The 17,529-nt window shown below is 44.4% G+C and overlaps 1 protein-coding gene across 2 annotated transcripts in view; it reads left to right on the top strand.

The window, feature by feature from the left end:
- UBXN11 (UBX domain protein 11) overlaps positions 1–17,529 on the top strand; it is a 286,049-nt gene that overhangs the window by 122,082 nt on the left and 146,438 nt on the right. For both annotated transcript variants that reach the window (XM_069622845.1, XM_069622846.1), the window contains exons 8-9: positions 5,798–6,015; positions 7,361–7,438. In XM_069622845.1, the coding sequence (XP_069478946.1) occupies positions 5,798–6,015; positions 7,361–7,438 (296 nt within the window). The remainder of the gene's footprint in view (positions 1–5,797; positions 6,016–7,360; positions 7,439–17,529) is intronic.

Here is a 17,529-nt window from a genome sequence, read left to right as displayed (position 1 = left end):
AGACTACTAACATTCAAAACTACCTTGTTGGCAGCGCTAACATCAGCTTGTAGAGTGAGTGTGTTGCAGGCACTATCTTCTAAACCACTTTTTACGGTATTTAAGAAGGACAAGGTTGTCCTTGGGGTTAACCCTTCATTCCGACCTAAGGTCATATTAGATTTTCTTTTGGGACAAAAGATGTTACCTACTTTCTACCCTCCACCTCATCCTGGTAAGGAAGAATGAGAAAGTACACCGACTCGACCCACGAAGGGCTCTGAGTTTCTACATTTCAAGGATGTCAAAGTTGCATCTGGATGACCAACTATTTATTGGATACATTGGTCATAAATTGGGAAAGGCTGTAACCAACCCGACTGTGTCCGGATGGATTATTTTAGCTATTTCTGAATGCTATAGGCTGGCTGGGATAGATCGCCCAGAAGGCTTGAGAGCCCATTCCACTAGGGGCATGGCTACTTCTGCTCTGCAAAGAGGTGTTCCTATTAAAAAAAAAAACATTTGTGAGGCAGCCACTTTGTCTACAATTCATACTTTTACTAAGCATTACTGCCTTGATTCCACCTTAAGTCAGTATGGAAGCTTTGAGAAAGCTGTGCTTCATTCCATTCATGACAATCCCTGATTACAGTGTACTCCCGCCTCCAATTCAATCACTGCTTTGGGAGTCGATCAAAAGATGAGGAATACTTAGGAGGACACAATCCATTTGAAGAACAAGTTACTTACCCCTGGTATTGTTCTATCGACTGGATGTTCCTCCCATGTACTCCTCATCGCCCCTCACAGCCTACCCCGCAGTAGAATATCCATGTTATTGTTGCTTACATTCCAACAGAGTCTAGTATGGTCAAATCCGCTTCTATGCAGGTAGTTCAACTTAAGAATGACTCGTAAAAACAGAACTGAAGCCAATTATGACTTGATCCTGGAGATGGAGGCCCTTGAGGGACATTGAGTCGACCACATCAACGTACAGCGCCCTCTGCCGAAAATATTTCCGAAGCAGCTGAAGCTGGATATTGGAGATATCAAAATATAAGGAATATGTCTCGAGGATGATGGCATCGAAGGTATATAGCTTGAAAGAACAATAGTGACATTAATACTGTTTACCTTGAGCCAAGGCGTCATAGGTTCGCCCAAGGGATGTGCAATAGGTGAATGCAATCTGGTATTCAGGACAACTGTGGGGCAGAAAAACAGTGTTGCTAGGCATGCGGTTAACTGACTCTGCTTACCTGGGTAAAAGGTCCTTCTGGACAAGAATATCTCCCTGGACTTCCCGAGAAGATTTGTTTATGTCCATGTGATCCAGGATTTCTGTGAGTAAGTTGGCCTGCATCCATGTGTGGTATAGTGGGTATGTGATGTGGGTATATGGCATGCGGCAGCGGGCCCTTCACTCTCGCTGGCTGTCCCTGACAACTACTCCATCATCAGACGTGACGGGGACACTAATCAAGCAAAGGGTGGCGGATTAGCCATTATCTTCAAAAGTTCCCTTGAATTTAGGCTGATTCCTAATACCCAGATACCATCTGCAGAACTACTCTCAATTAAACTACCCATCTCCCACAACCACACTGCTACTGCGCACCTCATCTATAGGCCCCCAGGCCCTATCTCCACATTTATTGAGGATATATCATCTATTCTTGCCTCCAACCCCAACCCCAACTCGCAAATCCTCCTACTTGGTGACTTTAATCTTGGTTACCAAGATGTGAAGTATCCTAAACCCTCAGACCTCGGAAATATTATAACAGACGTTGGCCTTACTCAACATATCAATGTGCCCACACACATCAATGGTCGAACCCTCGAATGGGTCGCCAACCTGAACTGTACTGTTAACGTGATCACAGTAATTGCCTGCCTCTGGTCTGACCACTATAAAATAATCTTTGAAATCAAGTCCTTGCCTCAAACTTCTAAACCTAAACTAGCACCCTCCATCAAAACGCGCAACAAGAAGGATATCACGATGGAGAAACTTCTTCCCATTATTCTTCCATTACTCAATTCTTCGCTTTCCACCTGCGCAGACCCTACAGTTCTTGTGGTTACTTATAATTAGGCCATGCTAAAAGCTCTTAACATTATCACACCCTTAAAACTCTGCATGCAAAAACCTCGCCTCCATCTCAACTCTTGGTTCACTCCACAACTTAGAGACCTACGTAAAGAAAAAAGAAAAGCAGAGTCTCACTGGAAAAATATACCATCTCTAATTAACAAAAACAACCTAACCATTGCCACTTCCATGCATAAAGTTGCTCTCCTTGCAGCCAAAAAAGATGTCTACAACAAACGTATCCTGCTGGCACAATCAAACACCAAGGAATTATTCAAGATCCTAAAAGACCTATAATCACCTTTAGCCCCTCTGGACACCTGCATCCCTGACGCTGCCTGGTGTACCAACATCCAAAAAGCATTCCTAGATAAAATTGCTACACTTCAAACCAAAATTTATGCTAAAAGAAGTAACCTCTCTGCTCTGAACTTCGCGTCATTCAACCTCCCCACACCTAAACATGCCTTTAAACCTTTCAGCTTTTCACCCCTCACTATTGTTGAAGTTAACAATATTAGCAAGCGCAAACCTTTAAACTGCCAAGGTGATACATTTCCTGCTCCTATCATCAAGGAGGCAGCCTATGACATTGCGCCATTTATTATTACCTTCCTTAATGCTTCCTTCAAATCTGGTATTGTCCTGGACAACCTGAAGGATGCCTGGGTTATTCCTCTAATCAAAAAACCTACCCTTGACCCGAGTAACCCCTCTAACTATAGACTCTATTACTACTGTCCCCTACTTGTTAACATTGTTGGACCGCGCTGCATACTTACAAATTCAGGATTACCTCGAATCAAACCAACTTCTGGGGCTCGTCAGTCAGGCTTCCGTCCCAGACATGTCCTGATCGACTTAAAAACTCAAATTGAGGTCCTAAAAGGGCAAGGTGGCACTCCTTCTTCCTCAACGCTCAGCAGCTTTTGACTTGGTTGACCATAACATTCTATGTCGGCACCGCAAAACTGCTTCTCACTTCTCTAATGAGGCTTCTGCATGGATTAGCTCCTTCCTGTCCAACAGAACCATGAGAGTTTTCTGTCCATCTGCCTCTGCTGTACCAACACCTGTTCCTTGTCCCTCAAGGTTCCTGTGTCTCCCCCACACTTTACAATGTGTTTACAAAGCCACTTTTTGATAAACTCGACTATCTGGGTGTCTCCTACACCAATCATGCCGACGACACCCAGATACTCGTCCCTATCTCAGGGACTATGTCTCTGACACTATTGCACTCAATCAAATCTATTCAGTCATTCAGGCTTGGATGGCACATCATGGGCTTTGCCTTAACGACGGAAAAAATCGAGCTGTTGATACTCTGTTCACATTCTAAACTAGCCTCGGACTACAATGCATTTACTATTCACAGAAACACCATCAAAGTGTCCAACGAAACAAAAACACTAGGGGCCTCATTACGACTTTGGAGGCAGCCATGGCGCTATTAGCGCCATGGCTGCCTCCAAAATCGTGTCCGGGTCCGGTCTGGTGGAGTGGGGATTTACCGGGACATTCCGCCCTAGGCGGACCCGGTAAGTCCCCATTTCAAATGCCATTCCCCATTCCCATTCGAGCCCCCATAGGGCTCAATGGGAATGTGGAAGTAGCTAATAACAGTACCGCAATTTGCGGTACCGTTATTAGCGCCCTGGTCCCTTAGCGGGACCCGTAAAGGACGTGTGGTCAGACCACACGTTCTTTGAGGCTCCCGCTAAGGGACCTCGGAATTGGGCGGTAAGGGATTACCGGCACCGGTCTCCTTACCGGTGCCCGGTATCCCTTACTGCCCAACTTGTAATGACGCCCTAGGTATTTACCTTGACTCGACACTATCTCTTACTAGACAAACTAATGTGGTGGCATCTGCTTCGGCTCATACATGTAAACTCATCACAGCCTGCAGACCTTTCCTGTCTCCCGAGAACTGTGCCATCGTTGCTAGAACTCTAATCATGTCAAAAATCGATTATTGCAACACCCTTTATCTAGGGACCAGTCAAAGAAACATAGACAAGCTTTAAGTGATTCAGAATAATGCTATCAGGGCTGCCCTCAATTTCCCAAGGAGATCTTGCATCTCTGAGACGAGACGCAACTTACACTGGCTCCCTGTCGCGCACAGAATTTCTCTTAAATCTCTAGCCTTAGCCTACAAGGCTCAGAAAAATCTTGCACGTGACTATCTGGTCAATCGATGAACGCGACATTCTACTAACAGACCACTGAGGTCAGTTTATGTGCATACACTAGCTACACCTAGCTTCAAGCTGCAGACTGCTGGAGGAGCAAGCTTCCCAGTCCTCGCGGCTAAACTGTGGAACACAATACCCACCTCACTCAGAACAGAACTGACTTTCCACGCATTTAAGAACAAAATCAAACTATGGCTATTTGAGCTAGATGCATCCGCGTGATCCTCTTAAACGTTACTACCTGCTAATGTCTACTCCATCTGTAATCCTTGTAGATATTTCTTGTTATGATGCACCTACATGTATTTTTGCCCATGCTACTATTCTTGTTATGATTGTGCCTATTTGTGGAAACTTGCTACCATGTATGTAACCATCTTCTTGTAACCATTGCGCCCAGATGCTCCAGGGCAAGGTGCGCAATACAAATAAACAAAATAAAATAAATAAATAGTTATCACCTGTAATCGAATGTAACCAACTTACTAAGCAATTTCTTATGAGCACGTTTTAAAGTAACTGGATGTAACCAATTTCATGATGCCCAAGACTGCCTTTGTCTCACCTATAACCATATTCTTAGGAACAAGCGCCCAGATGCCCCAGGGTTAGGTGTGCTATATAAATGTGATAAATAGTTTGGTGGTGCAGTTAATGGCCAATCTAGAGCGTATCCAGATGAGTGTGGACCCAGGCACATGGGCTGGCCCTAGACCTTTATCTGTGAGGCGTCTGTCCTCTCACATTGTCATCCAGTTGCCTGGATTCCTTGAACTGCATTTGATGATCCCAAACTTCCTGGCTCTTTTTGACGATGCATGTTGGCTAGTGCTGTGCGTCTGCTTTCTACAGCCTTTTTAAGACTTGAGTACAAGGGTGTGTGCCAGCGCCTGTGGCAGTTAAGTGAATGTGATGCTTACGTGTGGGCTTGTTCCCCCTGAAGCCCTGATACAAAAACCTGAGAAAAGGACGTCATGATGCATGGCCTATATATTGATTTTATGGTGCAGGCGGGTTGTTAGTCTCTTGGGTGAACTCGCCTCCCTATGTTGTGACAGAAGATTTCATTTTATCGCTGCTTCTTGGACTATTTGGCATAGATGATCTCATTATCTTCTCCTTTTTGTGGGAGGTAATTTTTGGACATGTGTTTGGAGGATTTTGGGAGGAGATCAAACTCTGAATACAGTGACCACATTTATAGAATAGCACAGTATATGGTGGTATATGGCATCGAATATATCTTGAGGATGATGGCATTGAAGGTATATATAGCACGCACAGTGCCCGTTGGCTTCAGTCCTGTTTTTTTCTTTCAGTAGAACGACCCACATAAACACAGGTTTGACTGTACTAAGCTTTGAAGGAGCGAAAGCTGTAATAGCATGGGAATTTCTACTGTGGGGTAGGCTGGGATGGTGATGAAGAATACATGTGTCAAACATACACGAGTTCAATTCACGGGACGGGAGCCAGGCCAGATCAAACTTAACCTTTTATTTCTTCTGTTTTACAGGACATTCTACACCTTCCAGTTTCTTGGTGGATTTTGATGTGATATTAGAAAATGTGAAGGATTTAAATGCCCTTGCGGGGGAAGGAGAGGCCCGAATCGAGCATACAGAGGGAGGAGCCAGGTTAAGGCAGCCTGATCCCATCCCCCTCACTCTCTATCAGAATGGGATAATCCTGTTCAGAGGCCCCTTCCGCTCCTATCAGGAGCCCTCAACTCAGGTATGAGTTTCAATGATGATGGAGTGTTCTGGTGCAACCCAGCATTCCTTACTATTCCTTAATGAATGTTATCTTTGGTGTGTTGCAATTGATTGATTGATATTTTATTTCTATCGCGCTCGTATAAAAGTGTTTCAGAGCGCGACAAGGCAAGGGAGGGGAACAGGGGAGAACAAAACAGCGATCTGACTAGGCCCAGTGACATTGAGAACGTGCAAGTGCATGGGAGAGGGGGGAGGGGAAAAGTGCATGGAAGGGGGGAGAGGTGGAAAGTGCGAAGCAGAGGAGAAACAGATAAATAACAATAAATAATAAAGGCAACAAACGGAGGTAATGCAGCCAGCAATTTGCAAGTGCTAGGTTTAAGGCAGCAGACAGGGTAGGTCTGATAAGTGCAGGAAGAAAAATGGGGGGCTGTATGGGTACAGATACAGACCCCAGTGCAAGGGGTGGCCCGGAGGCAGTGCGGGAGGGTGGCAGGATGAGCAGGTACCTGGGCCCAAAAGACAGAGGGTGGCCAGGTGCACGCTGCCAAGAGAGAACAGATCAGCAGGGGAGAGGGGGAGCGAAGGCGGAAGAAAAGAGGAAGGTCTTGAGGTGCTTCCGGAACCGGAGATGGTTCTCCTCAAGTTTTAGAGTGGCAGGGAGGCTGTTCCAGAGGGAGGCCCCAGCCGAAGACAGAGATCTACCCCCAGCTCATTTCTTAGAAAAACGACTGACCCTGAGTGAGTTGGAGGTAGAGGAGCGAAGAGCTCGAGAGGGGAGGTATTTGCGGAGGGATAGCTGAAGGTATTTTGGACCCAGGCCCCAGAAAGCCTTGTGGACAATGGAGAGGGTTTTGAATTTAATCCTTGCATCCACTGGGAGCCAGTGGAGAGATTTCAGAGCTGGAGAGATACGATCCCAGGGCTTGAGGCCAAGGACAAGTCTCGCAGTCCTGTTCTGGTTTAGTTGCAGAGGGCGGAGAGTAGAGGCAGGTAGATTTAGAAAGAGATGGGGAATGGGGAATTGTGTTTCAGTTAAATCTGTTGGTATGGCCCACCAGTGCAGTTTGTGGGGATAAGACATCCATGCATTCTGTTTGGATGGTGCAGAAGTTCTGTTTTCCTAAATGGTGCAGGTGTAACCTTTTAAGGGATTGTGATCCAGCGTCGTCTGCAGGCAATGCAGTGCCGTGCAATTGTGGATACTGGGGGGATACCGTAGTCTGTGGGGGATGTTGGTGAAGTCTATTGGCACAGTAGTGAGGTCTGTAAGGATGGTTTAACAATGCAAACTGTTGAGATTGTGTTGTAAAGAGAAGACCCCCTTCTTTGTAATAAAAACATCTCTGGCTTCATTACAGCGCTGTGTCCAGGACATCATGGATGGCTACTTTCCGTCAGAGCTCCAGTCTCGCTTCCCAGATGGGATTCCATTTCAGGTAAAATAGCATGTACTACTATGTCTTCCACCCTTCTCCCCATGATGTCTGGCCTCTGCTTCTCACCTGCTTCCTTTCACTGTACTGTATATGAAGCCCCCAACGCTAACCTTCCACAGACCACCCTCTTCAAGCTCTGGCCCCTAGCTCTCATCTTCTTTCAAACATCCTCCTCAATCCAAAGTCTCACCTTTCAATTGTCGCCCATCGCTCTGGCCTCTACTATGTGCCACCATACATCACCCTAACCATGACCTCTGTCTCTCACTAGTTTCTGCCATACTCCCAAAACTTTGGCCCCCCCACTGCTCAGATCATCCAAACAGTCACCCTCCAGAACTGGCAACTATCGGACCACCACCACTCTCCTGAAGCCCACTACTCGCATCACCTTCCACTGTTCCCTTTTTTTCCCTGCCTTCCGCCCCAAGTTTCAGTCTTGCTCCAATCAACCTTATTCAAGGATCGCCTCAACCATTCACCGGCTATTTATTACCTCTCCCTGCATCCTATTCTCCACCACTTAACTGCCCTTCTTTGAAATATGACCCCCCATATTTAAAATTACGTACCACCTCACCTGCTTCTCCTTAAACTCCCCAAGCGCTGGCTTCCAGAGGCTGTAGCCTCCTGCTCCCATTTTCCTTCCTTTTAAAAGAAGTGCCCCCATGAGTTAATGCTGCAGCTGTGACTGGAAGTCCTGTCTTCTCAAGATCAATAGACTCACCTTTCACAACATGTACCCTTTACTGGTCTCCTACCAACCTCCCCAGTAATATCTGACCTAACCTCTCACCTGCCTCACATCAACTTCCCCAGTCCTAGCCATAGTCTTACACCTGTTTCCCCATCACCCTCTTCTATACCTGCCCTTCACCTTGCACACATTCGTCCAATGTCATGCCTTTTTAACGATCAGCTGGCTCACACCAAACATCCCTTCAGAAAGATGGCTACAGCCTCTCGCCTGCCTCATCTTTCAACGCCCCCTCCCAATCCATTGCCTTCATATCCATGCTGCCTCGCAACCCCCCAGAACCATCGCTTTCACCACTCACCTAAGACGACCATCCAGCATACTAGGCTTCACCGCTTACCTGCCTTATTACACCCACCGCACTCCCTGGTGTTCATCTTAAACCTCGCTCACACCACTATCCCTCATGTCATGGCCTTCACTTCTCATCTATGTCCTACCACCTGCACTAACTTGTCTAAGCCGTTAACTTCATCAATTAAATATTTCCCATCATCCTCACTGCTCGATATACGGCCTGCACCTCTCTTCTGCCTCCCATCACTTATCCTCTCCACATCTGACAACTGCTTCTCACCATCTATTCTCTCTGTCAACTGCCTCCTGTCCCTACATTCCCTTATCCCTGGCCTTCAGCACTCGCCTACCTTCTACTACCCTCAAAGTCCTAGCCTCCACCTCTTATCTGCCCACCATCATTTTCACCCATGGCCTGGCCTTCGCCTCTCAGCTTACTCCTACCACCCCCCAGTCTTGGTCTTGACCTCAGTTATTTCCCTTCAACCACCCACTCCATGTCCTGCCAATCATTGCCCACTACTTCCCACCCTGCCCAATTCCTGTCCTCCACCTCTCATATCCACCCACCACTCCCCACGCCCACGCCCTTGGCTGCCATTCTCCAACCACCGTCTTTGGTCCTGGACCTCCTCTTTTTTTGCAAACCTAATTCTGCAGGCAGACCCACTTCTCCCTCACGTGCCTGCTTTGCCAAAGCTATGGTCTTCACCTCCCACCCACCACCTATCATACCTTAACCTTAATACTACCACAAACTCCTGTGAAACTCTGACTTTCACTTGCCTACCACTTCTCGGAGCCCGCCCTCCACCCAGGGGTGGACTGGAAACCTAACAAGGCTCTGGAAATATTTTTTAAAGTAGTACCATATTACACCTTTTCAGCAAGCCCAGCCCTTTTCCTGTGAGAACATTTGGAAATAAAATAGGTTATCACACAAGAGGCCGGGGTGCAGAGGCCTATGGGGAAATCTCCAGAGTTCCCTATAGGCCAGTCCAACTCTGCCTCCACTCCCTCCCTTTGTGGAGTAGGTTTTTGTTTGCAATGCTGAGTTCTCTTGCAGTCACCTTACTTGAAGTGCTGCGGTTTCCTGTAAGCACCACATGAGCCAGGATGTAGCTGAGGCAAGAACATTTTACTGTCGTGCAGTGACGCATTAAAGGAAGCAGTCACACCTGCAAAACTGAAAGCTGTACAGATAGGGTGGGAAGTGGTGAACTGTGGGGGTGCAGCAGTGGTGAGAAAGTACTACTGTAACCATTATGTGGGGAGTTGAAGGGGTTACATGAGACCTAACGTTTCTCAAGACCAATCTGTTGAGGGGGCAGGTGAACCCGGGTCCTGTCACGATAGTGTTTGCACAAAGCCAGCAACAGTAAGTGTTGCACAAATAGACCTCTCAAAGTTTAATGTATAAAAATACTATGATAACTATACTGACCTGTAACTCTGGATCTTCACGTAGCTCCTTAGTTGCACCGTGTCTTGGTGTGACACTTCTATCCAGTCCTGGCCTGTTAGCTAACTACTAACGGGACGGGGCGCACAGAAATGTAAAGGTGTGCTTATATAGGGAAATGTGAAAGCACAAGTAGCATGATATGAAATGAAGTTTTCTACCTGCTTCTTGGAGTGTTCAACAAGAAGAATAGTAATTTGACCAGTGTCCCTGCCATCCTGATTCGTTGCCTGACACTAATCTTTCCCAGAATGATGATGTAGCTAACCACCAGTTTTTGTCTACAAATCTTGACAATCGCTTCACTATGAGTATTATTGTTCCCGCACACTGTCATAAGATGTCTTGTTTTTCAGGACATAAAGAACATATGTTGTCTGGATGTATCTCCTTGTATCTTATTATGTAGTATTTCCCTTGTTGGTGAAAGTTTGAGGCAGAATCTTAGGAATTCTGTCCTCCATCGTGAATTCGGAAAATGCCTCGGATACCTGGGACACCATCCTCTAGGCTTATCACATAATGAGAGTGACTGGATATGATATGATGGGTTATTTCTAACACACTTATAGTACCCAGAGGTTTCTAAATGCTGACCTGGGGATCGAACCTGTGTTTTGCTCATATCGTCTTGCTTCCAAGGTGAACACGTTGCCGCTGAGCTTTCCTCCTGCGACAGTCCAGTTTCGAGACTGGAACAGTCGTGATCCCTGCATCATGGAGATTGTGTGAATCCAGTCCGCCTTCTTTAAGGATTCTTTTACTTTCATTGGGTTCTGCAAAAGATCTATTTCTCCCCTCTCAGGCTTAAGAAGGATTTCAGATACCTGTATTTTCAATCCTTCCAAATAGGGGTTATCGTTCACCCTCCACGTGTCCTTTATGTCTTCATATAGTTAATTCTGGCGTGGGCCTATAATTTCTCGATATGAGGAAAGCACCCACCATTCAGTCTGTGTGATCTTAAGGACTCTAATCCCAGCTCATACCACAGTGACATTATCTGCAGGGACTGTGGTAGGTGAAGAACATATTTCCACAGTTTACCCTCAATCTTGTCCCAATTGATGCCCCTTGTCATTGGGTTTAGGTCCAGATCATACATGAGGGATGGAACTACCATTCCTGTGTAAAATGTTACCAACTGGAACAGAGAAAACTTACACTAGGTATGCATGATATTTTTCATTTGTGCTCCCAAACGCATCATTTTGCACTCCAAATCTTGCATCAGCAAACCCATTGTCGCATGACATCGTAGCTGGATACCGAGGTATGTGACCTCATTCGCCACTGTTATGGTCTGGCCCCCCTTTTTCCAGACAAATTGTGGAACATGCTTCAGAGGACATCTGAATGTAACAATTTTTGACTTGCTTCAAATGATCTGTAAGTCATTTGAACTGGAATACTCCCCTAGGGGTCCCAGCAACTGCTGGAGTCCTATTGGAGTATAACCCAGGGAAACAATGTCATCCGTGTATGCGATCCATTTGAGTCTTTCCTTTCCAATATTAGGATTTGCCAACCCGGCACTATTCAGACTCTCAGATGAATCAGACGGATAAAGATTGAACAGGCACGAGGCCAATCTGCATCCCTACTTCACCCCTCTTTCAGTCACAATTGGAATGCTCAGACTGCCTGTCCTGTCCAATCTGACCTGTAATTTTGTGTTTGTGAAGTTCCACAATGATTGCTAAGAGTGGTTCAGGTAGACCCAATTTTTTTAACTTACTCCACAGGAGGCTTCTATTTACAGTATCGAAGGCCTGCGAGAGATCATTCCATGCTCCAAACAATATGGATCCACCTCTTTGAAAGGATTTACTAGAGACTAGACTTATTATCAGGCCATTGAGTGATGTAGATAACCCTCTTCAGAAGCCAATTTGTTGTTTAGGCATAATTCATTTATTCTCAGCCCAGACCTCCAGTTCTTGTAATACAATACACACAAACATCTTCCTATCTACATCTAGAAGGGAGATCGGGTGGTAATTTATAGGGTCTTACCAATCTCCCTTCTTTTAAATTGGTATTATTATTGATTGTTTCCAAGATGCTGGTAATTGTCTGGACCTTTTATAACCTCCTCAAATAATGCTGTTAAGACCTTTGACCATATCACGGGATTTGATTTTAAAATTTGATAGGTCAGCCCATTTGGCCCAGCTGCTCATGAGAATGAGGATTTTTTCAATTGCTTCTTCTACTAGGTCTGCAGTAAAATGTAACTCCCAATGACCTCCACCATGGGGCTCCTCCACAATCCTTATCGGTTTTGTGTATTGTCTACTTGGATATTCCTGCCATACATCTTCTCTTATGATGTTACTCTGAGCACTACTCTTGGAGTTGACATCGAATTAACGAGTGATCAAATGTTTCTAGAATTGGGATGTCCCACCGCCCTCAACATGAGTTTTCTGTCTTTTTGATGGTGAAAATGTTTATTCGCCTTAGACCAATTCTTTTATTTATTTCTTAATTGTTTGATTAAGTTACTATATTGATCCCCGCTACTTTTTTGGGGACACGCTCTGCTCTTCTCAGTCCTGTTTTTTTCCCCATGTGGCATCATCAAATGTAGGTTTATGTGCATTCCTTTTTTTCCCCACCTGGATTAGATGGTGCATCTAATTCCCATATGAAGCCGACAAAATGTAACGGATTGCATGCTGTTCTTATCTCATCACGTAGTCTATCAACACAGTCCTTAAGATTCTTGTTTAGCGTTGTTCCACCTCGACCAAATGTGGCCACTCTGTTCTTCCCATTGTTTATAATTATTTCTCCCAAATTTCTGTTATACAGCAGAGTTCCGATCAGCATATTATGGTCGCTGCTGGTATCATCTTTAATAGTGAATTGTTGGCATCTCTCAAACAGTTCTTTAGATAAGAACAAGTAATCTATTGTCGTGCTCAGAACTCCTCTCTTCCAAGTGGTACCTGCAGAAACATTTCCCTTTATATTGCCATTTACTGTGGTTAAATTCCAATCTGCCATTTGCCGTCGGCCAAACTGAGCCTCTGTGCTCAACAGCAAGTTTGTCGCACATTGTAGGAATTGATTTGCGACAGGAATTCGATGGATTCCAATATAGGTTGACCACTATCATTGTTTGTGACTCAGCCCAATCTCTTGTTTCTATTTTAACTGCCAGAATGGCCTGTATTTCGTTGCTCTGGAGCGAGATATTTTAAAATGTTGAGTTTCGACAGGCAATCTGAAGACGTCCAAAGGGCCGTTCCTCTCCCCGACTTGTGGCAAACTGTTAACTGATGCAAACTGATATTATTGAAAACCCATCCAACTTAAAGCTAGATCTGAGCCATGAGTAGGTAGGGCATCGTATTCCATTGGCAATGCTAGGTTTAGTAGTAGGTTATCTTCTTCTACATCTAGCTGTTAGACATCTCCAAGACTGCGTCACTTCTGTTTGGGGTAAAAACTCCATTATCGTTTTCTTCATCGTAGTGGCCGTCAGTGTGTATTCCTTGCTCTTTACTTGTGCGTCTTTTGAGCTAAATTGGTTGGGGGGCGATTGCCTTTGCTCTCTCCCCCAAATATTTAACCCAGAGCTCCAGGGAAACTGTCTCTAATTAAATAAATGTTCATTGTGTGAATGTTCTTGTATTTGTGCTTGCGCCAGGGTTTTGAAGAGACTTTTCGATTCAATCCTCCCTCGGCTTTCTGCCTGCCCGATTTCTTCAATTTCAGGGGCTTTTAGATCATCCCACAATGGCCCACTTATTAGATTGCATAGGCGTGCCAATTGCAGCAATTGTCGGCAGCTTATTTTGTCTAATTATGCGGCACCGATGTGATTCTTAATTGTGCAGAATGAAATCATTTTCCAATTGCGTTCTCCGACCACTTTTGGCAGGTTAATAATAAACACAGTTGATAATTCGGCTTTTCTCCTTCTTATGTGTTATATAATTTGATTTTTAAATTCTATTTTGGGTGTTATTGGATTGAATGTTGCAAAGGAGTTTCCGTGTCAATTGCAATTACATAGCTTGTCCTTGTTGCTGATGCTATACGTTCTGGTCACTAATTGCTAAACACCCCAACACCATTGCCAGTGCGAAGGGAGCTCACCACAGTACAATCTCTTACTTTGGACTTTCATCTACCTCCTATTGCTGTCCTCTGTCCTTACTCTGCACACACCACGGTCCACGGCAGACCACTTCTGCGCGGAAACTGACATTTTATGAGCCTTGCACACGGTGTCCTCTGCAGCAGCTCCGCCTCCAGAACAATGGATGGTGAGAAAAATACTCGTCGGGTCTTTTTCACAAGACCATGGCAGACCACTTCCTGCATTCTCCTCCTCTACAGCAGCGCGAAAGGACCAACATTATCACATTACACTTTTATTAAGAAATCGCATAAAATGAAGAAATCCCCTTCACATCACTATCGTCAATAACACTTAACGTAACATGCCAAATATTGATAAATTGTCTTAGCAATGCATTTATCAGTTACAAGCTATGAATTCTGAATGCCACTTGTTACACGAATGTGGATGCTCATCTATCTACAGCTGGGTTAGAGATATGAGTAACATGTTCCTAACTATCAATAAGGCCTATTCTAGATTATTTACATCGGGAATATCAAGCATAATGGCTTGCCAATGGAATCATGTGGGGGGGCTTAAAACCTTGCATAGTTAATTGAATATGTCCTCCCACTGATGCTGAATTTCAGAGCAATTGGCAAATGTGTATATACTATCCATATGGCCTTGCTTGTACCCAAGGCATTGTGAATGCCTTCTAAAAGGCTGATTTAAGATGAGCTAGCTAATTTGGCATTGCGCCTCTTCACCCAAACCCTGCAGTCCACTTTACAGGATTTACATTTATTTTCCAGCAGGTGTGGTAAATAGTACAGGGATCCATGCAGTTGCAATGCCATTTATCTCCCTATCCGGCAAATGCACTTAGATTACTGCCAGGCATACATGCATACCCAGTGGTGATTGTTAATGGCTGCCGCTATATACAAATATGGTAGCCAACATGGAGGGATCAAATGTCCCGTATGGGAGAAAACAAGAATGGGGTGTGGATCCATGTCGTTTTACGCAAGTAGGAAAATTGGGCTGTAGGATTTCATTTAAGTACAGAAGCTTGTGCCAGTCACCCCATTCTGATCTTATGGAACTGGGGCTAGTGTATTGTTTACCCAAACCTTTGTCTGTTGAGGAAAGGGGAAAAAGGCAAATGTGAGAGTGAGGGAAAAGGGGGAGTACAGATAAAGAAGACAAATATTGCTAATTGGGAGAATGCAAAGGGGTTGAGGGAGAAGAGGGCATGTGATTGTAGTAGAATGCTGATCATAAAGCGAAAATAAACGCATCTTGTGATAGAGTATTTTCCAGTGATGCCAGTTTCTAGGACTCGGAATGTGATAATATATGTAGTCGGAGCATGGTTCTGTGATGGATCAGAGATGCGCTCAGGCGTGCCTTTGACGTGTGGAGACTTGATTGGCAAATAACATTTCTAACCATGCCCTGACAATCGCCATGGAAATGAATCTGGGACTTCCAAGCCATCTGGCAAAAGTGGTCCAGCCAAGAGTTTGGTGTGGAGGAGGTGAATGTGGGAGCGCAAAGTGGAATTGAGAGATAAGAAGATATGGTGAGCCCTACTGTTTGAGAGCTATGCATGCATGGCCTCCAGTGAGGGTCGATTCACTAATGAGAATCATGGGTGTGGTGAAGTGAGGTGCATAGTTTGGGCTAATGCCTTGAGGACCTATTTATATGATGACCCATCTATCTGAATTGAGAGGTCTGTGATCTCCATTTTTATCATTATGGTTATGACAAAAATTAGATTCAACCTTTTCGGAGATGGACCCTGGGGCTTTTCACTTGCTATCTGGCCTTGAATAGAATTATGCACAGGATTCGGTTTGGCAGTGTACAATTACAGTATTATATAAAGGAGAAATTGTAAAATGAATAAAACAAATGTACATATTGATGGATATTGAGCACAATAGTGTAGATTGGTGGTCATACAACTTCTTAGTAACCACAGTAACTGAGCATGTAGAGCATAAAGTAGTTGCTAATAACAGTAAGCCAACTAGTTGCAAATTCCCAGCAAAGCACAAAATGAGCGAACAATCGAAAAGGTCATTTCTATCTAATCGCACAAGGTGTAACACTGGGTATAGCCGGATCAACATATGGCTGAAGACGATTGTGGCCAATATTTCTTGAGGTCATTGCTATCTGGTATTCTGTCAAGACTGCAATGGAAACCTGCTTTAGAGATTGTGAAGCATTAGGACCTATGTCCGCCGGTGTTATATAAAGTGTTGATATATATCTGATTAGTTAAAGTACCGTTTTTACATGGCCACTAAATAAATTAAATAGTTATTAAATAGATAATACTTATTGTTCTGATGCAGCAAGTCATCCTAACAAGGAAGGACAACACAACACTGCAGGAAGGGATCAATGTATGATGAAAGCTGTTCCCCCACGTGTGGGTTTCCTTGTGGTTGGGAGCCCCAGGACCGCTTGTTAGCGTGCCAGCCATGTGGGGTGCTATCGAGTCGATGGGGTTCAAGACTGGGGCATGCATGATGCACCAAATATGTCTTGAGACTTCTGACGAAACAAGTGAGTGGGGGCTGTTTTTTAAACTGCTGGTACTGTGTTCCTGAACCAAGGAGCTGCAGCAGAGGAAGGCTGCAAAGAAAAATGAGTCCCTCCTCCCCCAAAAACATTCTGAAAAGTAATTTCGCTCTGTCAGAATTTGTTCCCAGACTTTGATGCCCCTGCAGTTATGATCTGCAATGCATTTTCAGACTAAAAGTGAATGTCCAGATAGAAGTTAGATTCTCAAATGGAGACAGACATGCCCTTGGGGTAGTGGCCCATCGAGCTTGGGTGTGACATTGCAGGAGATAATTAACCATCTAGTAGCCCAGTCCTGTCACTGGCAATTTTATTTTTGTTCCTCATTTCACAATACATCAATTGTTGACTTTGATATTAGTCTTTCTTTATCCATTTTGTTTTGAGAAATTACAGTTTTTTTTAATGCATTCCATTCATTGCATTCTATCCTAAAGACAAACGTAATCTAATGTTTAAAGATACCAAATGTGTCTTAATGAATTACTGCTGGCCACCTTATTTCTCAACACTTTATAATATTGGTGATGGTCTTTATTTACATTACGTGTTTTAAGGTTTTATTCACTTTGATATAATAAACGTGTTTGTGTGGACAATATCATGTTTGTTGTGAAGTGTCCGCTGCAAACACATGTTGTATCTAAGCATATAGTCCGTTTAGACTTGATTGCTGCTCAGTGTCCAGAAGGTTCCTTTTCTTAGATTGGCAATTCCATTTTCTAAATGTGCTTTCTCAAGGCTCTAAGACCTGCTGCAGGGTTCACTATAGAAAATGGCCAGGCTCACGCTGTTCTGTGTACTTCCCATTTATGGGAACGAATTGGCACGTGACACATAACAAGATGGTTACCAGTCTCCATATGTTTGAACATAACCTTGTTAAGTATGAT

This window comes from Ambystoma mexicanum, chromosome 11 (genome assembly GCF_040938575.1).
Source record: "Ambystoma mexicanum isolate Mex_15411 chromosome 11, UKY_AmexF1_1, whole genome shotgun sequence".
Taxonomy (NCBI): domain Eukaryota; kingdom Metazoa; phylum Chordata; class Amphibia; order Caudata; family Ambystomatidae; genus Ambystoma; species Ambystoma mexicanum.
This window is presented reverse-complemented; position numbering and strand designations above follow the sequence as displayed.